The sequence below is a fragment of the Pelophylax lessonae genome (genome assembly GCF_965119305.1).
Source record: "Pelophylax lessonae genome assembly, chromosome: 6".
Classification (NCBI taxonomy): domain Eukaryota; kingdom Metazoa; phylum Chordata; class Amphibia; order Anura; family Ranidae; genus Pelophylax; species Pelophylax lessonae.
Genome location: NC_138773.1, coordinates 171267485 through 171290072, shown reverse-complemented (window position 1 = coordinate 171290072; position 22588 = coordinate 171267485). Strand labels below are relative to the sequence as shown.

The following is a 22588-nucleotide window of genomic DNA, read 5'->3' as shown; positions in this document are numbered from 1 at the left end:
GGATCTTTAAAAGACGGAGCGTCTTCTAAAGGAATAACCGTGGCTTTATTCAATCTAGCAATAGGTGAATCCACCACAGGTGGTTCTGTCCATTTCTTAATAAGGGTTTCCTCAAACGGATAACGCCTGTCAATGCGTTTAGAAATATTAAAAGTGCGTTTTGGCAGACGCCATTCTTCTTCGATTGGATTGCCAAAACATTTGGGCAATGGAAAAACCTTCGCCACTTTGATGCGCTTTTTAGTCCCAAAAGGGATCTCAGTTTCAGCTATTTCCGATGGAGTACCCTGTAACCTTAAAGTCTCTTGAACAGATACAATGAGTGCGTTTACCAACGCTTCCTCTCGGGCTATGGCGGATGCCGAAACATCCTCCTCACTGTCTGAAGAGACAGGACCCGAGACACCAATACCAGATGAAGTACCTGCAACTGCAGAAATAGGCTCAGAGTCTGAATCCGAAGTTTCAGATAATAAGGGGTTAGGCGGGGGTCGCTTTCTTGCGCCCTGTCCCTGACAAGCCACTTCCACCCGGGACACAAAAGTTTCCATAATAGCTGACAAAGATTCAATTGTCAATGGGGTGCTGGAGGATCCCGCAGACCCCTCGAGGGGATCCGGAGGAGATACATGAGTGGCAGGGTCCATGTTAATACAGGACACCTTTGCCAGCAAAAACAAAAAAACTTCTTTTTTTTTTTTTTGTGTCTCCCCCTAGCGCAATAGCGCCCCTCAGAGTACCTGCTTCTCGATCCCAGAGAGAGAGAGAGGGACCCCCAAGGCTCACCAACCGATGCAGTGCAGTTTCCAACAAACTGCAATCAGCGTCTGTCTTACACAGACTGGAAGGAGCTGTTTGCTTTTTCCCCAGGCAGAAGGCGTGGCTCCGCCCCCTGTGTACGCCTTCCGGCGTTCCCAGCCCTCCACGAGGTAGCTGGGCTCACAAAACATGGCCGCCCCCATAGAAGAGACATAAGACTCCAAAAACATGGCGGCCGGCGTGACCTGAGGACATACATGCATTCGGTCTACGGCAAAATGGCGGCGGCCCGCCGATATCGTCTTCCCAGCACATCCACCTGCACTCTGCTAAGAGGTGACATATGGATCTACAGAGATACACTGCACATAAGGTAGGATTATACCTCCTATGTCTGCTGTAATGTTACAGTCTGCTGGGTAGAGTGTTAGCTCTTGAACCAAGTCCACTTCCCACAAACACATGCTGTATTACAAGGGGGACTTGTAAGTATCAGATATATACTGACCATATATGGAGGGGCCCATAATATATACTGCCTCATAATGAGGAAAAAAGGGAACGTTTACTCACCATACCGAACCGACAGGCACCCTCTCTTCACAATACCCTCTCCACCGGGGTGGGGGTTTGTGGACGCCTCGACTCTCTGGTACCTGGCGTCCAAGCGAGCTTTTAACTCGCAAAGTCAGTCCCTTTGCTGGGACTCCGTCGCGGCCGACTCAGCGCACTGGTCTGCACGCGCTCTTAGGCAGAAACCGGGGTGACCACTGGATCTCAACATCCAGCCCGTCGCCCGGCCCCGCATACTTACTTGAATATGTCGCGGCCGACCAAGCGCAATGCCATGGTCTGCGCGCGCTCGTAGGCCGGCTGGGGTGACCACAAGTGTCGCCCAGTCCGGCATTTTTGCTTGAAGATCTCACAGGAAAAAAACACTGGAGAAAACTACCTAAAAAATGTCTTTTTCTAAAAGAAAAAAAAAAAAAAAAAGTCTTGCCAGGACCAAAAGATCCCAGCAAGGAACTTAGGTCCTTACTCCTGACTAGACAGAAAAAAACTGATTCCCTGTAGCAGAGAGAGGGAGGATATACCCTCAGGGACTGCCCCTAGGGTGGAGCCAGAACGTTTTGTCATTCTGCCTAGTCCTACTCCTGCGGAGACAACATAACCCAGCTCTTGAGAATCAAGAAGACTACGTCTGTCAATGAGCGATAGAGAAACTCATATAGCCGCCACAGCCGATTGTATTGCAGACCCTGCAATAACAATTAAGCTTTTAGTAAAGATTGCAATTTCTTATTAGCTGGATCTTTAAAAACCTGGGCAATATCTACAGGACAGGTTACATTTCTGTTTACAGAAGAAATAGCAGTATCCACTGTAGGCATACTCCATTTTCTTGTGAATTTTTCCTCCAAAGGGTACAACAAAGAAAACCTCTTGGGAGACATAAAAAATTATATCAGGATTATCCCAATCAGCACATACTATTTGCTCTAAAAGCAGATGTAAGGGAAAAGCCTGATAATTTTGCAGAGGGCGTAATGAGCCTAATGGGGAAAAAGACTTCAGAAATCTCTAAGGGAGGAAATTTAAATCCAGACTGGACCATTTCACTGAGAGACTGAATTAATCTCTGGGATTGAGAGGCCGAGAATGGCCCCTCAGACCCTAACTCCCCAGAAGTTGAACCCTTTGCTTGGCATTCTTCTAAGCTATTTACAGCTACTTCTTCCACATCCTCTACCCAATCTTGAACTAAAATGGGGTGGGGCTCAGGTGAGAGGGGATCACGTTTCCTCCCTCCTTGTGACACTGAAGCAATCATGCCAGCAATTTTTTCCGCAAAGCCGTCTAAAGCTGATGCCAAATTGTCCTTCATGACGTAGGCTGGGACAGAAGCACTAGATGTGGCAACTATGCCTGACATCCGTCGTAATGGCTCAGATTGCCCAGTAGCCCCTGGCCTTTCAAGGGAGGTTAACAGAGGATGCATGGCTAGGATCTTCCAATCCTGATGGCAGCAAACTTTTGCCCGTTCCCACTGTGCCACCTAGCCCCCTCCCCACCCCCTCAACTCCTTTTACACGAGTACATTGCTCCAGACAAGAAAACTCGGGGTACTCTTTAGTGTACTCAAAGCTTGTGCCAAGCTGTAACAACTTATCACACACAGCACAGTTATCCCAAAGTAACAGAACCCTGTCAATGCCTGTAAACATCCATCCACAGTGACACACCCATCTGCTCTGTGTACCATTCCAGCTTCTGACAGAAGCGCACACCCCGGGGAAGACTCTTCAAATGCAGCTCCATCTCCACCCCTTACTGAGTATGTGCAGCATGCCATGAAACACCCCCCCAGCTCCACGTGTTTGCATGTAAATAGGCTGAACTTGCGTGCGCAAACTCCCACTGCAGGGATGGCCACCAAAGGTACTCCCTGAACCCGAGCCACAGAGGGTAAGCGGATGTGCAGGCCGGATGTACAAAGTCCCACTGCCAGCCAAATATCAGGGGGGGTTGAGAGCAGAAAAAGGCATCCAAGGTACGCAGGCCACAGCTGAATACACATACTGCCTCTAGTGGAGAAATAAAACATGACACCTGTTATCTGTTAAATTAGAAGGTAACAGTGCATCAAAGTGAACTTCCTATTCCCGCCGCAGGATTCTGCCTAGAACTAGATTCTGCACCCATCACCGCGGGTTCTGTCACTTGTCGGCCTTCAAGTAACGGGTTCCCCTAATTTTTGGGGCCACTCCCTTGGACCTGTAGGGGACCCTGCCAGAACACCTTTGGAGTTAGTCTTACCAAGGATCCGGACGGATCCCAGGGTTCAGGGCCCAAGAGTGTTGCATTACAGGCAATACCTCATTTCCCTTTACCGAGGCTCAGGTACCATCCTTTTAGTCTTCCACTTTCGGATGGATCTGATTGCCAATCCCCTTGTATCAAGATATCTTAACCGGGATATTAGCATAATCTTTTTTCTTCTTCTTTTAAAAATATGGAGAGCTTCTCCAACCATGACCATCACCTCTAAGACACTGGTGAAAAAAAAAAAAAACAGGTACTTCCTGAATGGGAGGGGTTAGAGGGAGACTTCCTGTCTTTTTGGTTGACATTGTACATTCACCTATAGGTGGCGTATAACCCAGATAGTAATATGGCTGCTCCGTGTCCCATGATATACTATAAAGAAACAGGTTTTCTTCTGCAACTGCCTGATATTTTGCTTCATCTATTTTGGTTTAAGGCCTCATGAACAAAGGACATAAAAAAAAGCCACTTTTTGAGGCGATTTTTTTTTCCTGTCTCTAAAATCCCCTCTGTTAGCCTATGTGTCCATGCATACATAGACGTTTAAAGGCAGAAAAAGGAAAGCATTACCAGCCCCATTCAGGAGAGGAGAGTTTATGCAGAAAACACCATATTTATTTTTATTGCATTCTATAGGCCAGAATAAAAAAAAAATACTCTGGCCAATAGAATGCATTGTCAAACGCACATGCAAAACATGGCTTTAGGAGCTTTTCTTTTTTTTTTCAGCTGTGCCTTTGCGCCAGGCATGATGCCTAGACCTTGGATCGGTTTACCAGCCACAGCTGGTCTTAAATAGAATATAACACTACATTGTGAGGTCCCAGGGTGATGATCAGTGTTGGTTTCACAACATAAAGCACTTTAATCCAAATAAAAAAATTAAATAAAACTTTATTTGTGGCATCCTCAACATTACAGTTAAAATCTAAACTGGATTTTCTTTTCTGCAAAGGGTTTCTCTATCTCATTTAGTGTTACCTTTGGCCTATTGGTTGCTTCTATTACGAATGCCCTGCTTATCCGAACCAGAGTTTTGGAGAGCAAACTTCTCTAGACAGAGGGGCAGCGGTGTTATTGTACTTTCCTTTATTATAATAAAAAAAGAAAAAAGCTCTTAAAAAAAAAAAAAAAAAAGGGGGAGAAAATATTCAGCATCCGGGATTTTTTGTGTTTTTAATCAAGCTACAATTTGCATGTTTTCATAGCTCCTCCTTTTTCCTGGTTCTGTTTAGCTACATTTTCAAACTCTTGGTCTTTGAGAATCCAGTGTCATTTCAGATCATGGGACACAACTAGATAATCAACTAATTATGGCTTCTGAAGATATGGGGTCCTTCAAGATGCGTAAGGGTTTCACAGCATAAGCAGTGAATTATGCATTCAGTTTATTTCTAAACTTGAAATTAATCGATTTCACACTTTAATGTTAAAGGCCTATTTATAATCAAATCCAAAATTCGAATTAAATTTTAATTTGAGGTAACATTTCAAAGTGTAAAAATCAAAGGGGTTATTACGTACATAAAAAGGGAATGTGTATGGGAGTGTAGATGGAACTAATGCTGAGCCCTAGCTTTTTCAAGCAGACATTTTCAAAGTAACCTGGACAGCAATTGGCAGGCCTCTCATCTTGCAAAAAAGCAAGCTTTATATGGGCAGGAGAAGCCAACCCTTTTCTGACAGCCAGAAGGCAGCCCACAATGTGTGTAATAGGAACCACGTTATATATACTTTTTAAATCAGAGGGATCGAAAAATAAATCAAACTCTTATTTGGCCCACTAATGTAATGCATATAAAGCCACCCTCCATCTTTAGAACTCAAAATGGTTTTGTTTTGAAAACAGGTTTCAAGCATTTAAAGATAACTTCACATTTAACCACAAATAAAAGTGCAGTAAGCATTCAAGTACAGTATTGTATGGAGTTCAAGATTTTCAGTAACATGTGCATGTCATCTTTTGGCTCTTCTTGGGTCTCTTCCATTACTTATGGTGGCAACTGTTGGCTGTGTTGGAGCAACTGGTGGAGTTCCTGTGTGCGGATTTCCAGGCCCACGGTCATTTACACGTCCACCAGTGATATGATTGGGAAAATTATTATTGCATCCTGGTAAAAACAGTGACCCATTACCTGAAATGAAAGCAAAGTTTTTCCAGCATGAGACTCTTTCATTATACCCATACTACATTAAACTATGAGCTCTATGGCAGACCCCAAATACAATTAAAGTCGAACATAGGCAAACACTATAGTTCATTTTGGATAGAGTAAGGGAGAGTTAATAATCCCTGTAAAGTTCATTTTTGAATGGATGTCTCCAAACTAAAAAGGCTAAGCCTCTGTGTATGCCTCGGATGCTAGCATCACCCACGGACACTGGTACTGGATCTCTCACCGATGAAACAGGACATTCCACGTTTGGCACAGTATGACATAAGGAATAAAAAGCGGCCAATAGTGCATGAACTCAAACTTTTAATAAAATTAAAAAAAGTATTGCACTTACATATAAAACAAAAAATATGAATCAGCGCTTGTGATATAGGAGATAAGCAGCTAGCAAAAGTGTAAAATATACGTACACTAAAATACAAATGAAGAAAGGGTTGCAGCACTTAAAACAAGTGAATTGAAAACATATTATAGTGCAACAATTATATACAATATCGCAGTTAGGGGATTGAAACAAATCATGTAATAAATGTTCATTCAAAAGATGTTACAAAGTTCATGAACATATCCTGGTGCAAATAATGAAAAAGGGTTCACACGTGTTGCTGTGTCCACCACCATATGAGTGAAATTCAAACTCACCAGAGCCAAATGCTGTCTATATTATAGGACAATAGGGCATTTTGCAGCCGGCCTTGTGATCTTTGGACGTCTGGATAATCAGCAACATCCAGCCACGGGAACAACCTCCAAACGATTTATCGGCTCAACACATCACATGAGAGTTCAAAATGAAAAAAGGAAGAGGCTCATGGTGTAGTACGAAGTAGTAATAAAAATGTAATAAAAAATATATATTTTGTAACACTGACAGTCAATACAGTGTACATGAAATAAAATATAAACCATAAAATCAAACCACTAAGGATTCACATCAAGAGCCACCACTACAATATGGAGTGATGGCTGGACCTTGGGCGTTTGAGATAATAGCCTTTTATTTCATGTACACTGTATTGATATATTCATGAACTTTGTAACATCTTTTGAATGAACATTACATAATTTGTTACAAACCCCTCACTGGGATAATGTATATAATTGTTGCACTAGAATATGTTTGCTATTTAACTTGTTTTAAGCACTGCAACCCCTTCTTCATATTGCACTTACATGTAGATGGAATGATCACGGCTTAAACATGTAGGTAACAGAAAAGCTTGGCTGCCTGCAGTGCGGACCGAGCAGCGTGACGATACAGCTCCTCCACCCGACGTGTTTCCCCTAAAACAGGTGTTCACTGGGACTCCAATGCCAGTGGATGCCTGTTTTAGAGGAAACGCGTCTGGTGGAGGAGCTGTATCGTCAAGCTGCTCGGTCCGCACTGCAGGCGGCTGAGCTCTCCTGTTGCCTACATGTTTATTTAAGCTGTGATCATTCCATCTACATGCAAGTAAAACTTTTATTAAAATTAAAGTATTGCAGAGTTAATGCACTATTGGCCGCTTTTTATTCCTTATGTCATACTGTGCCAAATGTGGAATGTCCCATTTCATCGGTGAGAGATCCAGTACAAGTGTCCGTGGGTGATGCTAGCATCCGAGGCATACACCCAAGGCTCAGCCTTTTTAGTTTGGAGACATCCATTCATACTATAATCAGGCTCGGTTTTATCTGCGGGAGGTCTCGAGTTAGTAGCTGTTGTCATCACCAGGTGTTCACACCGTGGCTCAGCTGATTTCATACCTGCACTGATAATTCTGAAATCTGGTAAGCAGCCATCCATTTGTGTGAGCACCGAGGAGTTGCATGCTACACTAGCGGGTGTCAGTTGTGTGGAATCACTCACCATCCCACCACAGCCAGAACCCATATGAACCCTTTTTTCACAGAACTGTACCCATTAAGTTACTTCATCTTGGACTTTGAGCACTCTGTTTTTAGCGCAATCATCGATTGCTTTTTTCACCGCCATTTGCCTTGGTGCACTTTTTGATTTTCTAAGTTGCAACTTTACATTGAATAATATGTTTTTGTCACTCATCTGATTACGATTTTTTGGTCAGCCTTATATGTTTTTTTCACTAACATATGTTACTAGGTTACATTTTGATGAGTATAAGTTTTAGCCCACCTTCACATTTATCTATCTTTCATTTCCCAAGGTTCATGGAATCTTCAGGTGCTGCTTTTTTCAAACCAGGTCTAGCGCATCTATTTTTTATATAACCAAAGTTTATTTTTGCCATGCGTGTCCCATTGGGAAGATTTCCCTTCACTTCCCATCCCATAGCCAAACAGGAAGTGAAGACATCCCTGCAAATTAGGAGAATCTCCTGCGGACCCTGAGGTCACCAGAATTAGGGTGCCCAGTGGAAGATTTCCCCTCAATAACTTTTCTGGGGACAACCCAAACTTTGGGATTTTGTTTTACTTTCACTGTGAAGGAAAATAGTAAACAGGACAAATACAGAGGGCGAATCTCCAAAAATGGGGGCACAGACAGCAATAAAAGCTCGACCGGTGTTTTCAATCCACCTCCACTATCCAAAATGAAGGAAAACTGGATTTTCGTCTTACCGTAAAATCCTTTTCTGAGGTTCACTGACGAACACAGCTCTATGTCTTCTAGACCATTGAGCTTTTATGTTGCTCTCTAGGAGTAGGACTAGGTGTCAACCTTTTTGGTTACGCCCCTGAGGCAGTCCCTGAGGGTATACCATCACTTCCTGCTATAGGACTTCAGTTTATAACAAGCAGTGTCAGTAACTCAACCCAACAGAGGGGGCGGGTGCTGTGTTCGTCAGTGGACCTCAGAGAAAAGGACTTTACGGTAAGACAAAAATCCAGTTCTCTTTCATTCACTGACAGACAGCTCCATGTCTGACCATTGGGGGTGGGAAAAACACAGCAAGAGATACAATTCCTAAGGCGGCTAAACATAGTCAACCAGGTAAAACAGCTCAATCGGGAACAACTGGAGCTCATCACTGAAGGCACAGTTGATGAAACCCCTCCGGGTGAGGAGACCATTCTCCCTGATCCAACGTCTGCCGACAGATAGTCCGCTTACCAATTCTCTACCCCCCCGGAATGTGCACAGCAGAGAGGGCCGGAACATACAGTTCTGCCCACCTCAAATTATCGCCCACTTCCCAGAAGAAGGGTCGGTGAACGAACCCCAAAGAAAATGGCCACTGCCCCCACCTATTACTGGCCTTCATGGCAAAGAACACACGGAAGGGCTCCACACATGAAACAAAAGTAAAATTCCCAGTTCAATCTGCCAGCCAGTTTGCTTACCAACCAAATTAACCTGTCTAACAGTTTGCGTCAAAACAGGGGTTTAGTTAGCACACATTTGCAAACGCATGTGAAAGCTGCAGGGCCACTCCACGGCTCCCTGTATTACCTGCAGTCCTACTCTAATGAATTTATAAGAGCCTTCACAGTGGAAGCACATGCAAGCGAATGGATAGATAGGGGGCAGGGGAGCCTGGAGGTGGCCCATCCCTCCTCTGAAAGGTAATTGGAGGCATAATGGAAGCCCAGCTGATAGTATCAACTCGTGGACCCATTTGTCCTGATTGAGCAAAGGTCCAAGGATCCGGAAAAAGGCAAAGACGTCCCCCCACCCCTGAAGCAGGTGAGGGTGCCCCTTCAGGCTAGTGAACCGTAAATTTCTTCAGAAGAGACTCCTCAAAGGGATATCTCCTAGTGAAGCGCTTACGTATTCCAACCATGCGCTTCGGGCAACCCCACTGATTAGAGACCAGCTCGTCAAAATAGGCAGGAAAGGGGAACCCCCTAGTCACCTTGGAAGATTTGCGGGTGCCAAACTGCACTGGCATCGCCGACTCAGCTTCTGCTGAGTTATCCAACTTTAGAGTTTCTGTACTGACACAATTAGGGCCTCCACCAGTGCTTTTTCATGCGTGGCTGCGGAGGACGACTTTCTTATCCTCACTATTAGAGCACTCAGCGTGTGTGGACGCAGACCCAGTGGGCTGACTCTTGTCTGCAGAGGCCAAATCCACATCAGACTGAGGCAGAAGAGGATAAAGGTGAAGGTGGGGGGCGCTTCTTGCTAGGCCTCCTTTGCAGGGCAATATCTACCTTGGATACAAGTGACTGCAGGGCTGCCATCATGGCCGCCAGGGCAGACAGACCCAGAGGGTCCCGCAGCTTCAAGGAGTGGGTCAGGTGGTGATACACGCTCCTGAGGCTCCATTGCCAACAAAGGGTTAAGTGGAGCAGCGCAAAACGAGAAATTTTTTTTTTTTAACAGGGGACCCCCCCATGCAGCGCTGGAGCACCACAAGAATCAGCGCACCTACGGCGCTATATACAGCAGAGAAAGGATCGTATTCCCCCAGAGACTCACCACCCCAGAGCTGGAGAGAGCCAAACAGCCTGTCACACCGATGAAAAAGGAAGAGGAAGCGCCAACACTTACACTAGAGTCCCCCGCAGCACATCACCGCAAGGTGTTTCACTCGCCAGCCAGCCTCCGTCCAATGGGGCTATGTCGTGGCCAGCCTAGCCCGGAGGTAATAGTTGGGTCGCGCTCGCAGGCCAGACCTTAAGGATCTGAATTTCCAGTGCGTCGCCTAGTCCGGCTGTTGATTTTAGTTCACACAGGAACAAAAAAAATAAAGTAAAAAATTCAATTTAAAAAGGAAAAAATGCCAGGCCTGCAGATCCCAGCAGCGAGCCAAGTCCTTACTCCTGACTAGGCAGAAAAAAAGCTGAAGTCCTATAGAAGGAAGTGATGGTATACCCTCTGGGACTGCCTCAGGGGGGTAACCAAAAAGGTTTTCACCTAGTCCTACTCCTAGAGAAAGCAGTATAATGGTCTAGAAGACATGGAGCTGTGTCCCTCAGTGAACGAAAGAAGTTTTGCCTTTAGTTGTACTTTAACCACCACGGTCATTTTCATCCAACATACTTTATCCTACCTGTGTTTTGTGGAACATGATTACCTTGATCTCCATGCACCTGAAGAAAATGAAATTATGCTTGTTAACATTCCGTATAAAATGCCTTAGAAAATGTCAAGCCTAGATACACAAATATTTGCAGTAGCATAAAGCAGATCCTAAGAAATTGTTTAGGTTCACACCCCCCCTGCCACACTGCATTGTCAGGATGGTGACTGCAGAGACTGCAGGCAATTACACTAGCAGTTTAAGATTTATTTAATTTCTTTCCAAGGGTACCTACTTCTCAACTATTCGATAAAGTCATCAGAACAAAGATCTTGATTTCAGCAATTAAAAAGATCAGCATGCATGCCTCCCTTCATTCTACACAGCACCATCAGTGTGACCACTGCAAGCGCCTTCTTGTTACGACTGGAGAAAGCACTGTAAAATGTACACCTCACAACAAGACTAATGCCTCGTACACACGTTCAGATAAGCGTACAAAAAAAAAAAATTGCTTTCGACTTGATCGCACGAGAATCTGATCGTTAGTACACAGCTTTCGACAGCCGATCACAACAGTTTGTCCAACAAAGTCCGAAGGGACAAACACGAAAACGTATGTCGTACAATAGCCTAGCGAACGACAATCGTTTAATCAGTACAGTATGCGTCCGCTAAAAATCGATAGACAAAGACCACATATGATCAGAAACACAAAAATAACCCGGAAAAGGCCTGGCTGCCATCGTTTTTGTTTTGCACTGATACGTAGCTACGCAACCAGGAAGCTTTTCCAGAATCGTACGAAAAAAAAAATCATACGTTAAGTACGCATTGTTGAATTAGATTAGTATCATGCAACAAAATGCGAACGATAAGTCGTACGATTATCTGAACGTGTGTAAGAGGCATTAGAGTGCTGTTGTAGGTTTAGCGGGGTTAAGTGGATGGTCCACTTTACATTCAACATCACTTAATATTTTATCTATTAAACGTTCATTGAAAAAAACCCATTCCCAACATGGAAAAAAAAAAAAAAAAAAAAAAAACTTACATTCTTGGTTTGATTTGTCTTTGGTGGTGGCTGGCCAGCAAAGTCGGAATTTGGCTCACTGAAGTTTGGCAACTCTGAATATACCATACAAAATCTAAAAGAAAAATAAATTGTTAAATGTTTTTTATTCTAAGATATCTGCCACCATAAAATGTAGTTCACATCCACAGGCATCACCAGACTCGGGAGGAAAGTGAGCTTTAAAACTAGAAAACAAGCACATGCATTCGTTTTTATATTACTAAAAAATCCACACATTAAAAAATATGACTAACAGAACTTTAAATAATGGCCAAACGAGAAACTCACGATTATTCTCTAATCATTCAAAAACTAAAATAATGTACCTAATTTACATAAGCAATAGAGGCTGTTCACTATGCAAAGAATACTCACTTTGGAGCCTAACTCCAGCTGTCACTTTAACACAAACTATATTGTCAAAAGTATTGTGATGCCTGCCATTACACGCACATGAACTTTAATGACATCCCAGTCTTAGTCCGTAGGGTTTAATGAGTTGGCCCACCTTTTTGCTGCTATAACTTAAACTCTTCTGGGAAGGCTGTCCACAAGGTTTAACGTGTGTCTATGGAAATGTGTGACCATTCTTCCAGAAGCGCGTTTGTGAGGTCAGGCACTGATGTTGGATGAGAAGGCCTGGCTCGCAGTCTCCGCTCTAATTCATCCCAAAGGTGTTCTATCGGGTTTAGCTCAGGGCTTGATTCCTCAGTTCCAGTGAAGGAAGCTCCCACGGTGTCAACATACCAAGACATTTTGGTCAATTTCATGCTGCCAACTTTGTGAGAACAGTTTGGGGATGGCCCCTTCCTGTTCAAACATGACTGTGCACCAGTGCACAAAGCAAGGTCCATAAAGACATGGATGAGCGAGTTTAGGGTGGAGGAACTTGACTGACCTGCACAGAGTCCGGACCTCAACCTGATAGAACACCTTTGGGATAAATTCAAATGGGGGATGAATTTGAGCAGAGAATGCAAGCCAGACCTTCTCGTCCAACATCAGTGTCTGACCTCACAAATATGCTTCTGGAAGAATGGTCAAATATTACCATAGACACACTCCTAAACTGTAGACAGACTTCCTAGTTGAAGCTGTTATAGCTGCAAAGGTTGGGCCAACTCAATATTGAACCCTACGGACCAAGACTGGGATGCCATTAAATTTCATGTGCGTGTAAAGGCCGGTGTCCCAATAGTTTTAACATAGCCTAGTTCAAACTGCTACCTTCAATGAGGTGCTATCAGAGCTGTATAAACTATGTAGCATCAGCTACATACAGTATACAAAGCTGTGTTCAGACAGCGAGATGGGCATTTCCTGTATTGCTTGCAGAACAAAATTGAATCGGGCCGAGCACACTCATTCAGAGAAAGTTCTGTATTTTCTGAATAAATACAAGACTTCATCTGGTGAAGTGGAGAGGCAGGCAAGATTATGTCAAATTTTCTACCTCTTGGATTACAAGGCCTCCAAGAGGAAGCCTTGTTCTCATTCAGAAAGTACAAGGCTTCCTGTGAATGGATGAACAATTCTCAGACTGACTTATTTTTGTTCCGAGAATAGAGAGAAGCCCACACCCTGCTGCCGGAACACAGCACTGTATACTGCATGTAGCTGATGCTACAGACAGTTTATATAGCGCTTGCAGCAGGCATATTGATTAGTAAAGGTAATAGCTCATTTGGACCAGCTTGGTCCAAACAAACTATTTTAAAGTGACAGAAAGCTGGAGTTCAGCTTTAAAACGTGTGCTCAATTTGGAAAATAAAGACAAGGCTGTGGTCACTTTGAATATACAACCATTGTGATGGACGATTAAAGTGAAAAATGACATTCATATTCCAAAGTGAACTTTCACTTTAGTGACTGAACAACTTCTATCCCATTAGTAAAATGCACACCATGTATTCTGGATTGTTTTTTTCCAAATCAATGGAGTTCAGATTTGATAAGCCTTTCACATTGCATGTACTAACAATTGTAATGTAAAGTTTAATATGTAAATGTAAACCTTCCACACATTGATGGCAGTCATCACTTTTACAAAGTCTGGCAAGACTTGCTATAGGAAGAATATGGATAAAAATCAAATTATCACTTTAAAAAAAAAATACTAAAAATTTGACTGAATTTTGGTTTTAAAGGCCTGGAAGTCTTCGTGTTCATTTACCCGTTGCCTGAACAATAGTGAAGGCAAATCTCCCTCATGGCAACATAGGTATCAATATCTTAAAGCTTCTAAACCCTATTTACTATTTTTATTACTGCCAATGGGAACAATATTCCGTACTTTGGGTCCCAACTCTTCTACAAATTTTACAAACTATAGTTGAGCTGTAACACGAAAAAATCATTTCACAACTGTGCAAAATGCACAAAAATTCTAAACATGGCACCCAGCTTTCCTCTAACCATAGAAGACCAATTGGGGAATGTACCAAAAACAGGACTGTTGCACTTTGTGCCACATTTGCTTCTGAAACATGGACAACTTTTGGGACAAGAATAATTACCCTTTGGGAAGATATAGGACCAATCTTACATTTTTTACACTCAATATGTTGGACTGTTTATTAAAAAAAAAAAAAAAAAAAAAAAAAAAAAAAAAAAAAAAACATCCCATTGCTTATTTTAAAATCATTTGGAGGATCTGGTCACGTGACTCAATCCTGAACACATAGTTTGGGATTTTAATATGGCCACACCCCTATTCACAGGTATGTCACATCTATGTCTGGCATCCAAATCTCAAGACTGCAGGGAATACTACATGTCCATAAGCAGTCACTGTAAATCTAATGTTCCCATTGCAGATGTTTAACATTAAAAAGAACATGGGCAAAAAAAAAAAAAAAAAAGTATTCCACTATGTATATGTGAAGTTCAAAACTTATGTCGGCCCATTTTTTTTCTGACTTTAGAAGTTGTGTTTTATTAGGATCCTTCCTTCGTTTTTCACAAGATCAAGATAAAGTAAGTATGTATATAAAACTGGAAATCATAATGTACATACACACATTCTCCATAAGATGAAAAACTTAGCATGCACATCACTTCGGTATAGGTAAAGTATCTGATCTTTGCAAGTGATTAAACTAGGACAGGCCTAACATGACAGTTGTTACCTTTTCACAGCCCTAGAGGGGGGTCCCTCCGATCAGGGTAGTGTGTGGAAGCTCGCATTGCGGCTGCCTGCACCGTACCTGGCCTGTGAATAAATAGAGGACTTCAATTTTCCAAACTGTCAGTCCTTTAACATTGTCATAACAATACTGTGCATTAAAAAAGTGTGCAAAACAAAGATTCACACACAAAAGCATGTCTAGATGCAACCTAAAATAAAGGTTTTGAATGCAGGTAAAAAGTCATCTCTACTTCCTACTGAATAAAACAGCCATCCTTGACAAAGCGCATGCACGTGAAACATTGTGTGTATATATATATTTTTTTTTGTTTCCCTTGCATTACCGTTACTCCGTGGTTCTTATCCACAGCAGCCCCCAGTCCATGTTTTCCATCCAAAGACCCACATATTATGGACTTAACGCTCAGTATTTAAGTGTTTTAATCTACTTCCTACTGCCCTAGTCAAGCACAATGATAATGTGGTATGAAATCTGAACTTCAGGCAAATATAAAAAGACACAGGTTAAAGTACGTGAAGGCATAACACCAAAAGTACATTGAAATAAATATTCATATGTTAACAAATGCATCTACTTATCCTGAAAAATTGAATTTTTGTAAGAACATACCGTAAAATTATTTTCTCTGAGTCCTCTGACAGACGCAGCTCTTCAATGTTTCTTCACCAATGGGTTATGCGCCCTCTACAAGAGTAGACTAGGCAGTGAAAACTTTCACTTGGCACGCCTATAGGGGCTGTCCTACACCCACCAACCCCTGACACACTGTGCTCATAGATCAGTTTTGTAGCAAGCAGTGAAAGAAAACACAAACAACCCCAGAACAGAGGGGCGGGAGCTGCATCTGTCAGAGGACTCAAAAGAATTTTACGGTATGTTCTTAAAAAAATTCCTCTGACAGACACAGCTCTTCAATGTTTCTTCACCAATGGGACGTCCCATAGTGTAGGCATGAGGGGTGGGAAGAACGCAACCAACAACCGTTAATGTATCAACAAGGCTAGAAAACGTAGCCAACAGGGCAACAGAAAGCTCAACCAACACCAACAGGAGCTTACCCCAAAACAAAAATTCACCCCTGAAAGAGACCATAAATCTCTTCAGCAAACAGCAGCCTGCAAAACCTTGCGGCCAAAGGAAGCATCCGAGGATGCCAACAAAACAATCTTGTAGAATTTTGTAAAAGTGTGTACAGAAGACCAGGTTGCTGCTTTACACACATGAGCCACAGAAGCCTGATGGCAAAAAGCCCAAGAGGCACTCAGTGCTCTAGTAGAATGCGCCTTCACGGGGAAGGGCGGAACCTGACCCTTCAATGAATAGGCCTAAACAATAATCTGTCTGATCCATTTTGATAAGGTTGCAGCAGATGCAGCCGAACCCTTACGAGATCCCTCAGGAAGGACAAACAGGGAATCAGATGTCCGAAAGGATTCCGTGGCCGACAGGTAAACCCTGATCGCCCGAACTACATCCAGTGAATGCAAGGCAAATTACTTAGGATGCTTGGACTTCGCACAGAGCGAAAGCAAAACAATATCTTCATTGAGATGGAAAGCCAACACCACCCTGGGGAGAAAAGATTGGTTAGGTCGCAGAACAACCTTATCTCTATGAATGACCAGATACGGCGAACGGCAAGACAGAGTCGCCAACTCAGATACCCTCCGAGCAGAGGTGATAGCCACCAGAAAGGAAACTTTCTGAGACAACAAAAGGCAGAAAGATTTCTCTGATATTCTCAAAGGGAGATTGCTGCAGAAAGGACAAAACCAAATTCAGATCCCACGGAGGTAAAGGGGATCTCCTCAGCAGAGCCAGATGACGCACCCCATCAAAGGTGCGAATCAAGGAGTTAGTCACCAAGGGACATTGGAAGTAAATGGCTAAGGCCGACAACTGACCTTTAATCGTGCCCAAAGCCAAACGTTGTTCCACTCCTTTCTCCATGAAAGCCAAGACCCTCACCACCGAAAAGGAGCGAGGATGCAACCCTTGGGACACACACCAGGATACACAAGTACCATTAAAAATCTTCCTGGAAGTAGCCTTCCTAGCCCTCAGCAAGGTAGGTATTCACAGCATCAGAGAGACCTCTGTCTCTCAACACCTGGCCTTCAACAGCCAAGCCGTTAAAGCCAGCGACTGTAAAGCAGGATGGAAGAGCAGCCTTTGCGACAGCAGATCCTCTCTGAGGCAGCCGCCAAGGAGGTTTGACGGCCATCTTTAGCAAATCTGCGTAACAAGACCAGCGAGGCCAGTCTGGTGCCACCGGAATCACCTGCACCTTCACCACCACCCGGCGGAGAAACCGAGACAGCAGTTGTATCGGTGGAAAGGCATAAATCAGCCGATAGTGCCAAGGCACCACCAGTGCGTCCGCGGCATCGGCCAGAGGATCTCGAGCCCTGGCCACAAACCGCTCTATGTTTCTGTTTAGACGAGACGCAAACAGGTCCACCTCGGAGTTCCCCATTGGGCACACAGGAGACGAAAAACTTCTGGATGCAGGGACCATTCCCCCTGATCCAGAGCCTGACGACTCAGGTAATCCACTTGCCAGTTCTCCACTCCTGGAATGTGAACTGCGGAGAGAGCCGGAACATGCGCCTCAGCCCAACGGAATCTTGGCCACCTCTTTGGCCACCCGGGCACTCCTGGTGCCCCCTTGGTGATTGATGTAAGCCACAGGCATTGTCTGTTTGGAACCGAACCAGGAGACCGTGCAACCAAGGCGCCCAATGGAGAAGGCATAGTTTGATCGCCCTGAGCTCCAGGACATTTATTGGCAAAGAGGATTCCACCTTCGACCATGTTCCTTGGCACAAAGTGTCCAGCACCCGACCCCAGCCCATCAGGCTGGCATCCATGGTGATCACCGTCCACAACAGCTGCAGAAACTACCTGCCCTGGCTCAGAGCGGGCGACGGAAGTCACCACGAGAGCTCCGGCCTCGTGAGACGGCTCAGACATATCATCCTGTCCAAGGACTGTGGATCCTTGTTCCCTTTTGGCAAGAATCTCCGCTTGCAGAGGCCTCGCGTGAAATTGGGCAAATGGGACCGCCTCGAAAGCCGACATAATCTCCAGGGCCCTCATATACTTTCGCAGGGAGAAGAGATTGTCTTCCATCAGGACCCTGATATCGCCCTGCAAGGTCAAGGTCTGGAAGAAAGACCCTTGCTTGAGGAGTCCAAGATCATGCCCAGATAACTCAGGCATACTGACGGAGTCAGCGCAGACTTCTGGAAGTTGATGGTCCACCCGAACTCCTGCAGCGTCTGAACTGTGAAGGTCAGGAACTTGACAGGGCGACACAAGAGCTCGCCCTTAACAGGAGATTGTCCAGATAAGCGAGGACAGCAATCCCCCTTTTGCGGAGCAAAGCCAACACCAGGGCCAAAACCTTTGTGAAGACTCTGGGAGCGGAAGCTAGACCAAAGGGTAATGTCACAAATTGTGCTCCCCCATCACCGCGAAACGGAGATACCGCTGGTGACCCTCGTAAATAGGGATGTGCAGTTATGTGTCTTAAATCGATGGAGGCCAGAATGTCTCCTTGTTGCAAAGACGCCTCCACCAACTGAATGGACTCCTTTCGAAACTTCTGCACGCGCACAAATCGGTTCAGCGATTTGAGGTCCAGAATTGGACGCACCTTGCCCTACTTTCTGGGCACCGTGAACAGGTTAGAGTAAAAACCGCAAAACCTGTCCCGCTGAGGAACTGGGACAACAACCTGTGCAAGGAGATCCTGCACTGCCCCCCTGAGATCGACCAAACGATCCGGAAACAGACGGAGATTTGATGGAAAGAACCTGTCTGCTGGACGAGACTGGAATTCGGTCTTGTACCCTATACGAATCAATTAGTGAACCGATTGGTCTTGAATCAGAGACGTCCAGAGTTCCCGAAAGAAACGCAGAAGTCCCCCCAACCCTTCATGCAGAGGAGGATTTGTCCATCGCACCGGACTGGCCGGCCTTGGGCTTACCCGACCAAGCCTTCTTGTGTCCTCCGGAGGCTCTGAACGGTTTGCCTTTTTCCTGCGACCCAGAGGCTCAAAAAGCCCCCGGTGAGCCTTGAAGGCGGCCGTCGCTTACTGCGAGGCACCTTACCCTTTGCGGATAGGGGGGAGAAGAGAACTCTTCCCCCGTAAGACCCTTGATCAACTCATGTTACCAAACAGCCGTTCCCCCAAAAAGGGAAGATCAGTCATGGCCTTCTTAGAAGCCTGGCCTGCCAACCAGCTCTTCAGCCACACCATGCGGCGCAATGAGACTCCCAGCGCAAAAACCCTGCAACTAGAGGAGCCTCGTCCAGGGCCGCATCGCACAGGTACACGACGGCCTGGGCCATTTGATCCGTGAGCTCAATTAGAGTTGGAGGAACTGACTCCGCTTGCAAGTTGCTCCTGAGCACCTTGATCCATTCTGTAACCGTCTGAGAAACCAGGACGGAGGCGAACACAGGTTTGAGAAGCGAACCCGCCACCAAGTGCAGGTGGCGGCAAAGTGATTCCATGCGCCTGTCCACCAGTTCCCTAAACACCGGCGAGTCTTCCACGGGTACCACACAGTGGACTTATTCAACCGGGAAACAGTGTGATCCACCTTAGGTGACACTGTCCAGCGATTGGAAACAGTCTGCAAAGGGGTAACGGCGCTGACTGTGCTTCATGTGCCGCCATTGCTCATTCACGATATCGTGCAAATCCTTGGGACAAGGGAAAACCTGACCCAACTTCTGGGCTCTGCGGGAGCCAAAGACAACCCGCTTTCCTGACTGTGTGGGCTCATCTATATGCAATGTCTTCCTTACTGAACGTCAGTGCTTCCACCAAAGCGCGCTCCCGCGCCGCAGCCGAGGAGGACTCATCCTCCTCGCCATCTGACTGAGGACAGGGATCCCTCGGGGAGGGCATTGTCCATGGCAACCACATCAGTCTGAATCAGAGGACAGAGGGCATCGGCTGGGAGGGAAAATTTTCACCTTGGGACTCCATTTTTAGCAAGGCAAAAATTTGAGTACACTGGCCCTTTAAATTGCGATTGCGGTCCGCACCACTACACCGCGCTGCCGCTGGAGTCCCCTTTTAAGCTGGCAGGTGTTCCTGACAGGAGCTAAGTGTGTCCGAGGAGTGCCCAAAGGACTAAAAACCCCTTACTGTGCTAGTAACCTGGAGAAGCAACCGTACTGCAATCTGTCTTCAGCAAGTGAAACTTCTGGGAGGAAGTGACCAAACCAGCACTAGAGGCCCCGTCCGCACTAACCACAAGAAAATGGTGCCAATTGAATATAGATAGAAAGCACAGGTAAAATGGCTGCCGCCCATACAGCACGACCTGCCCACACTTAAGATGGTGCCCAAAAGCGGCGCCAAACACTCAGGAAGGCAAGAAAATGGCTGCTGCCCTTACACAGATGAATCCGATGCCCACACTTAAAATGCTGGACAAAAACTGCGCCAATCGTTCAGGAGCCCAGGGAAAGAGGCCACCGTGGGAATCCACTTCAGTGGACCCCCAGGACAAGGTATCTGCTCACAGGCTCGTCGCCATCCATCGGGGCTCAGTCGTGGCGAGGCCTAGGTGGACCACAACCTGCTCACGCTCGTAGGCCAGGCTGGGAAACCGTAAGGATCTAGATTATCCAGTGCGAAACCTCAGCCTGGCTGTCGCTTGTAGTTCACCAGGAGGATCCCCCTGACACTAAATCGCGATAGTGAGTAAAGAGAAATAAACCTTTCCAAAAGAAAATAAAAAAACTGAGACCAAAGTCCCAGCAGGGAACCTAGGTCCTATCCCTAAACTAGGCAGCAAGAAACTGATCTATAAGCAGTGTGTCAGGGGTTGTGTGTGTAGGACAGCCCCTATAGGCGTGCCAAGTTTTCACTGCCTAGTCTACTCCTGTAGAGGGCACATAACCCATTAGTAAAGAAACATTGAAGAGCTGCGTCTGTCAGAGGACTTAAGAGAAATAAATTTTTTGTACCTTCATCAGGGCTTTCTTTTGGGCGTATTTCCATATAGTAGTGGATGTGTACGATTATTCAGAGGCTGGGTATGTAAGGACGCCATAAACTATTCTTCACTGTGTGTACCATGTGTTCCAGAGGTCCATGCTAGCACCGACTGGAACCACTACTTTTATTTTGTCTAATTGAGATGCTAGAATAAAAACTGACTGTTCTAAAGCCAATCATGTCTGCAGCTAGGACCAGCGTGGAACACAAAGGAAACCTCCAGAACAGATGATACACATAAGTGGAAGAACAGCAGCTGGTCAGGGAGCATGGTACTGTAGCTGCTGACTTATTAGGACACTCACCTGTCCATCGATCCCACGATGACCTCTCCCCAGCATACTTCTCAATCGGCTCTCGGCTACTGCCGCTAAAGGAAACCAGCAGGGAAGCCTTGCGGCTTCACAGCCAGTTCCCTACTGCGCACGAGGGAAGCCTGCTGCTCTTTCCGAAGGGCCCGGCGGTGGTTGAAGGAGGAGGGGGACGAACTTCCGGGGGACCTCACTGTCACAAACAGGTACCCACTCCCCCCACTGAAAGATGTCAAATTGTGCAGGGGAGGGGGAGGAGCAAAGTAAAGCTTCCCTTTTTGGGTGGAGCTCTGCTTTAAGCGAAAGTGAAACTACAGCAGAAATGTAAAGTTCCCCGGTTTGCCAAGCAGAACTGTACATATATCTGAACTGATAGACATATAAAGGGCCAATTTCAAAATTATCTTTTTTCTTATAATGGTACATTTTCTCAAATTAAACATTTAATATTGTCCGTTTTCTATTGTTAATACAATATGGGTTTATAAGATTTGCAAATCATTGCTTCGGTTTTTATGTAGATTTTACAGTGTTCGAAGTTTTTTTTACATAGTATTTTACAGTTAATCAGGTTGAAAAAAAAAAAAAAAAACAAGTCAATCTAGCTCAACCAATAAAAAAACAAAGAAAACACAACCACGCAATCCCATATACACAATCCTATACCCACAGTTGATCCAAAGGAAGGCGAAAAACCCCAGAAAAGCATGATCCAATTTGCTACAGCAGGGAAGAAAATTCCTTCCCGATCCCCCTGAGAGGGCAATTTCATATTCCTTGGATCAACATTACCTATAAATGTTAATACCCAGTTATATTATGTGCACATAGGAAGGAATCCAGGCCTCTTTTTAAAGCAATCTACTGAGCTGGCTAGAACCACCTCTGGAGGGAGTCTATTCCACATTTTCACAGCTCTTACTGTGAAGAAACATTTCCATATTTGGAGATGAAATCTCTATTCTTCTAGATGTAAAGACTGTCCCCTTGTCCTCTGATGACCCTAAAGTGAACACCACCAAGTTCACTATATGGACCCCTATGTATTTATACATTTTGATCATATCCCCTATGAATCTCCTCTTCTCAAGATTAAATTCAGTTTCTCTAATCTTCCCTCATAGCTGAGCTCCTGCATGCCTCATCAGTTTGGTTGCCCTTCTCTGCACTTTCTCCAGTTCCCAAAATCCTTTGAGAACTGGTGCCCAAAACTGAACTGCATATTCTAGATGAGGTCTTACTAATAATTTGTATAGGGGCAAAATGATCTCTCTGGAGTTCATACCTCTCCTACTACAAGAAAGGACTTTGCTTGCTTTGGAAACTGCAGCTTGGCAT

At 44.9% G+C, this 22588-nt stretch overlaps 1 protein-coding gene across 2 annotated transcripts in view; it reads right to left on the bottom strand.

Moving 5' to 3' along the window:
- Window positions 1-5459: 5459 nt before the first annotated feature.
- Window positions 5460-22588, bottom strand: part of NABP1 (nucleic acid binding protein 1) — a 62809-nt gene continuing 45680 nt past the window's right edge. The window contains exons 4-6 of one of the 2 annotated variants that reach the window (XM_082262489.1): window positions 11745-11838; window positions 10721-10760; window positions 5460-5720 (exon numbers count right to left, since the gene is read on the bottom strand). In XM_082262489.1, the coding sequence (XP_082118615.1) occupies window positions 5542-5720; window positions 10721-10760; window positions 11745-11838 (313 nt within the window). In that variant the 3' untranslated portion in view covers window positions 5460-5541. The remainder of the gene's footprint in view (window positions 5721-10720; window positions 10761-11744; window positions 11839-22588) is intronic. The other variant, XM_082262490.1, reaches the window with a different exon arrangement.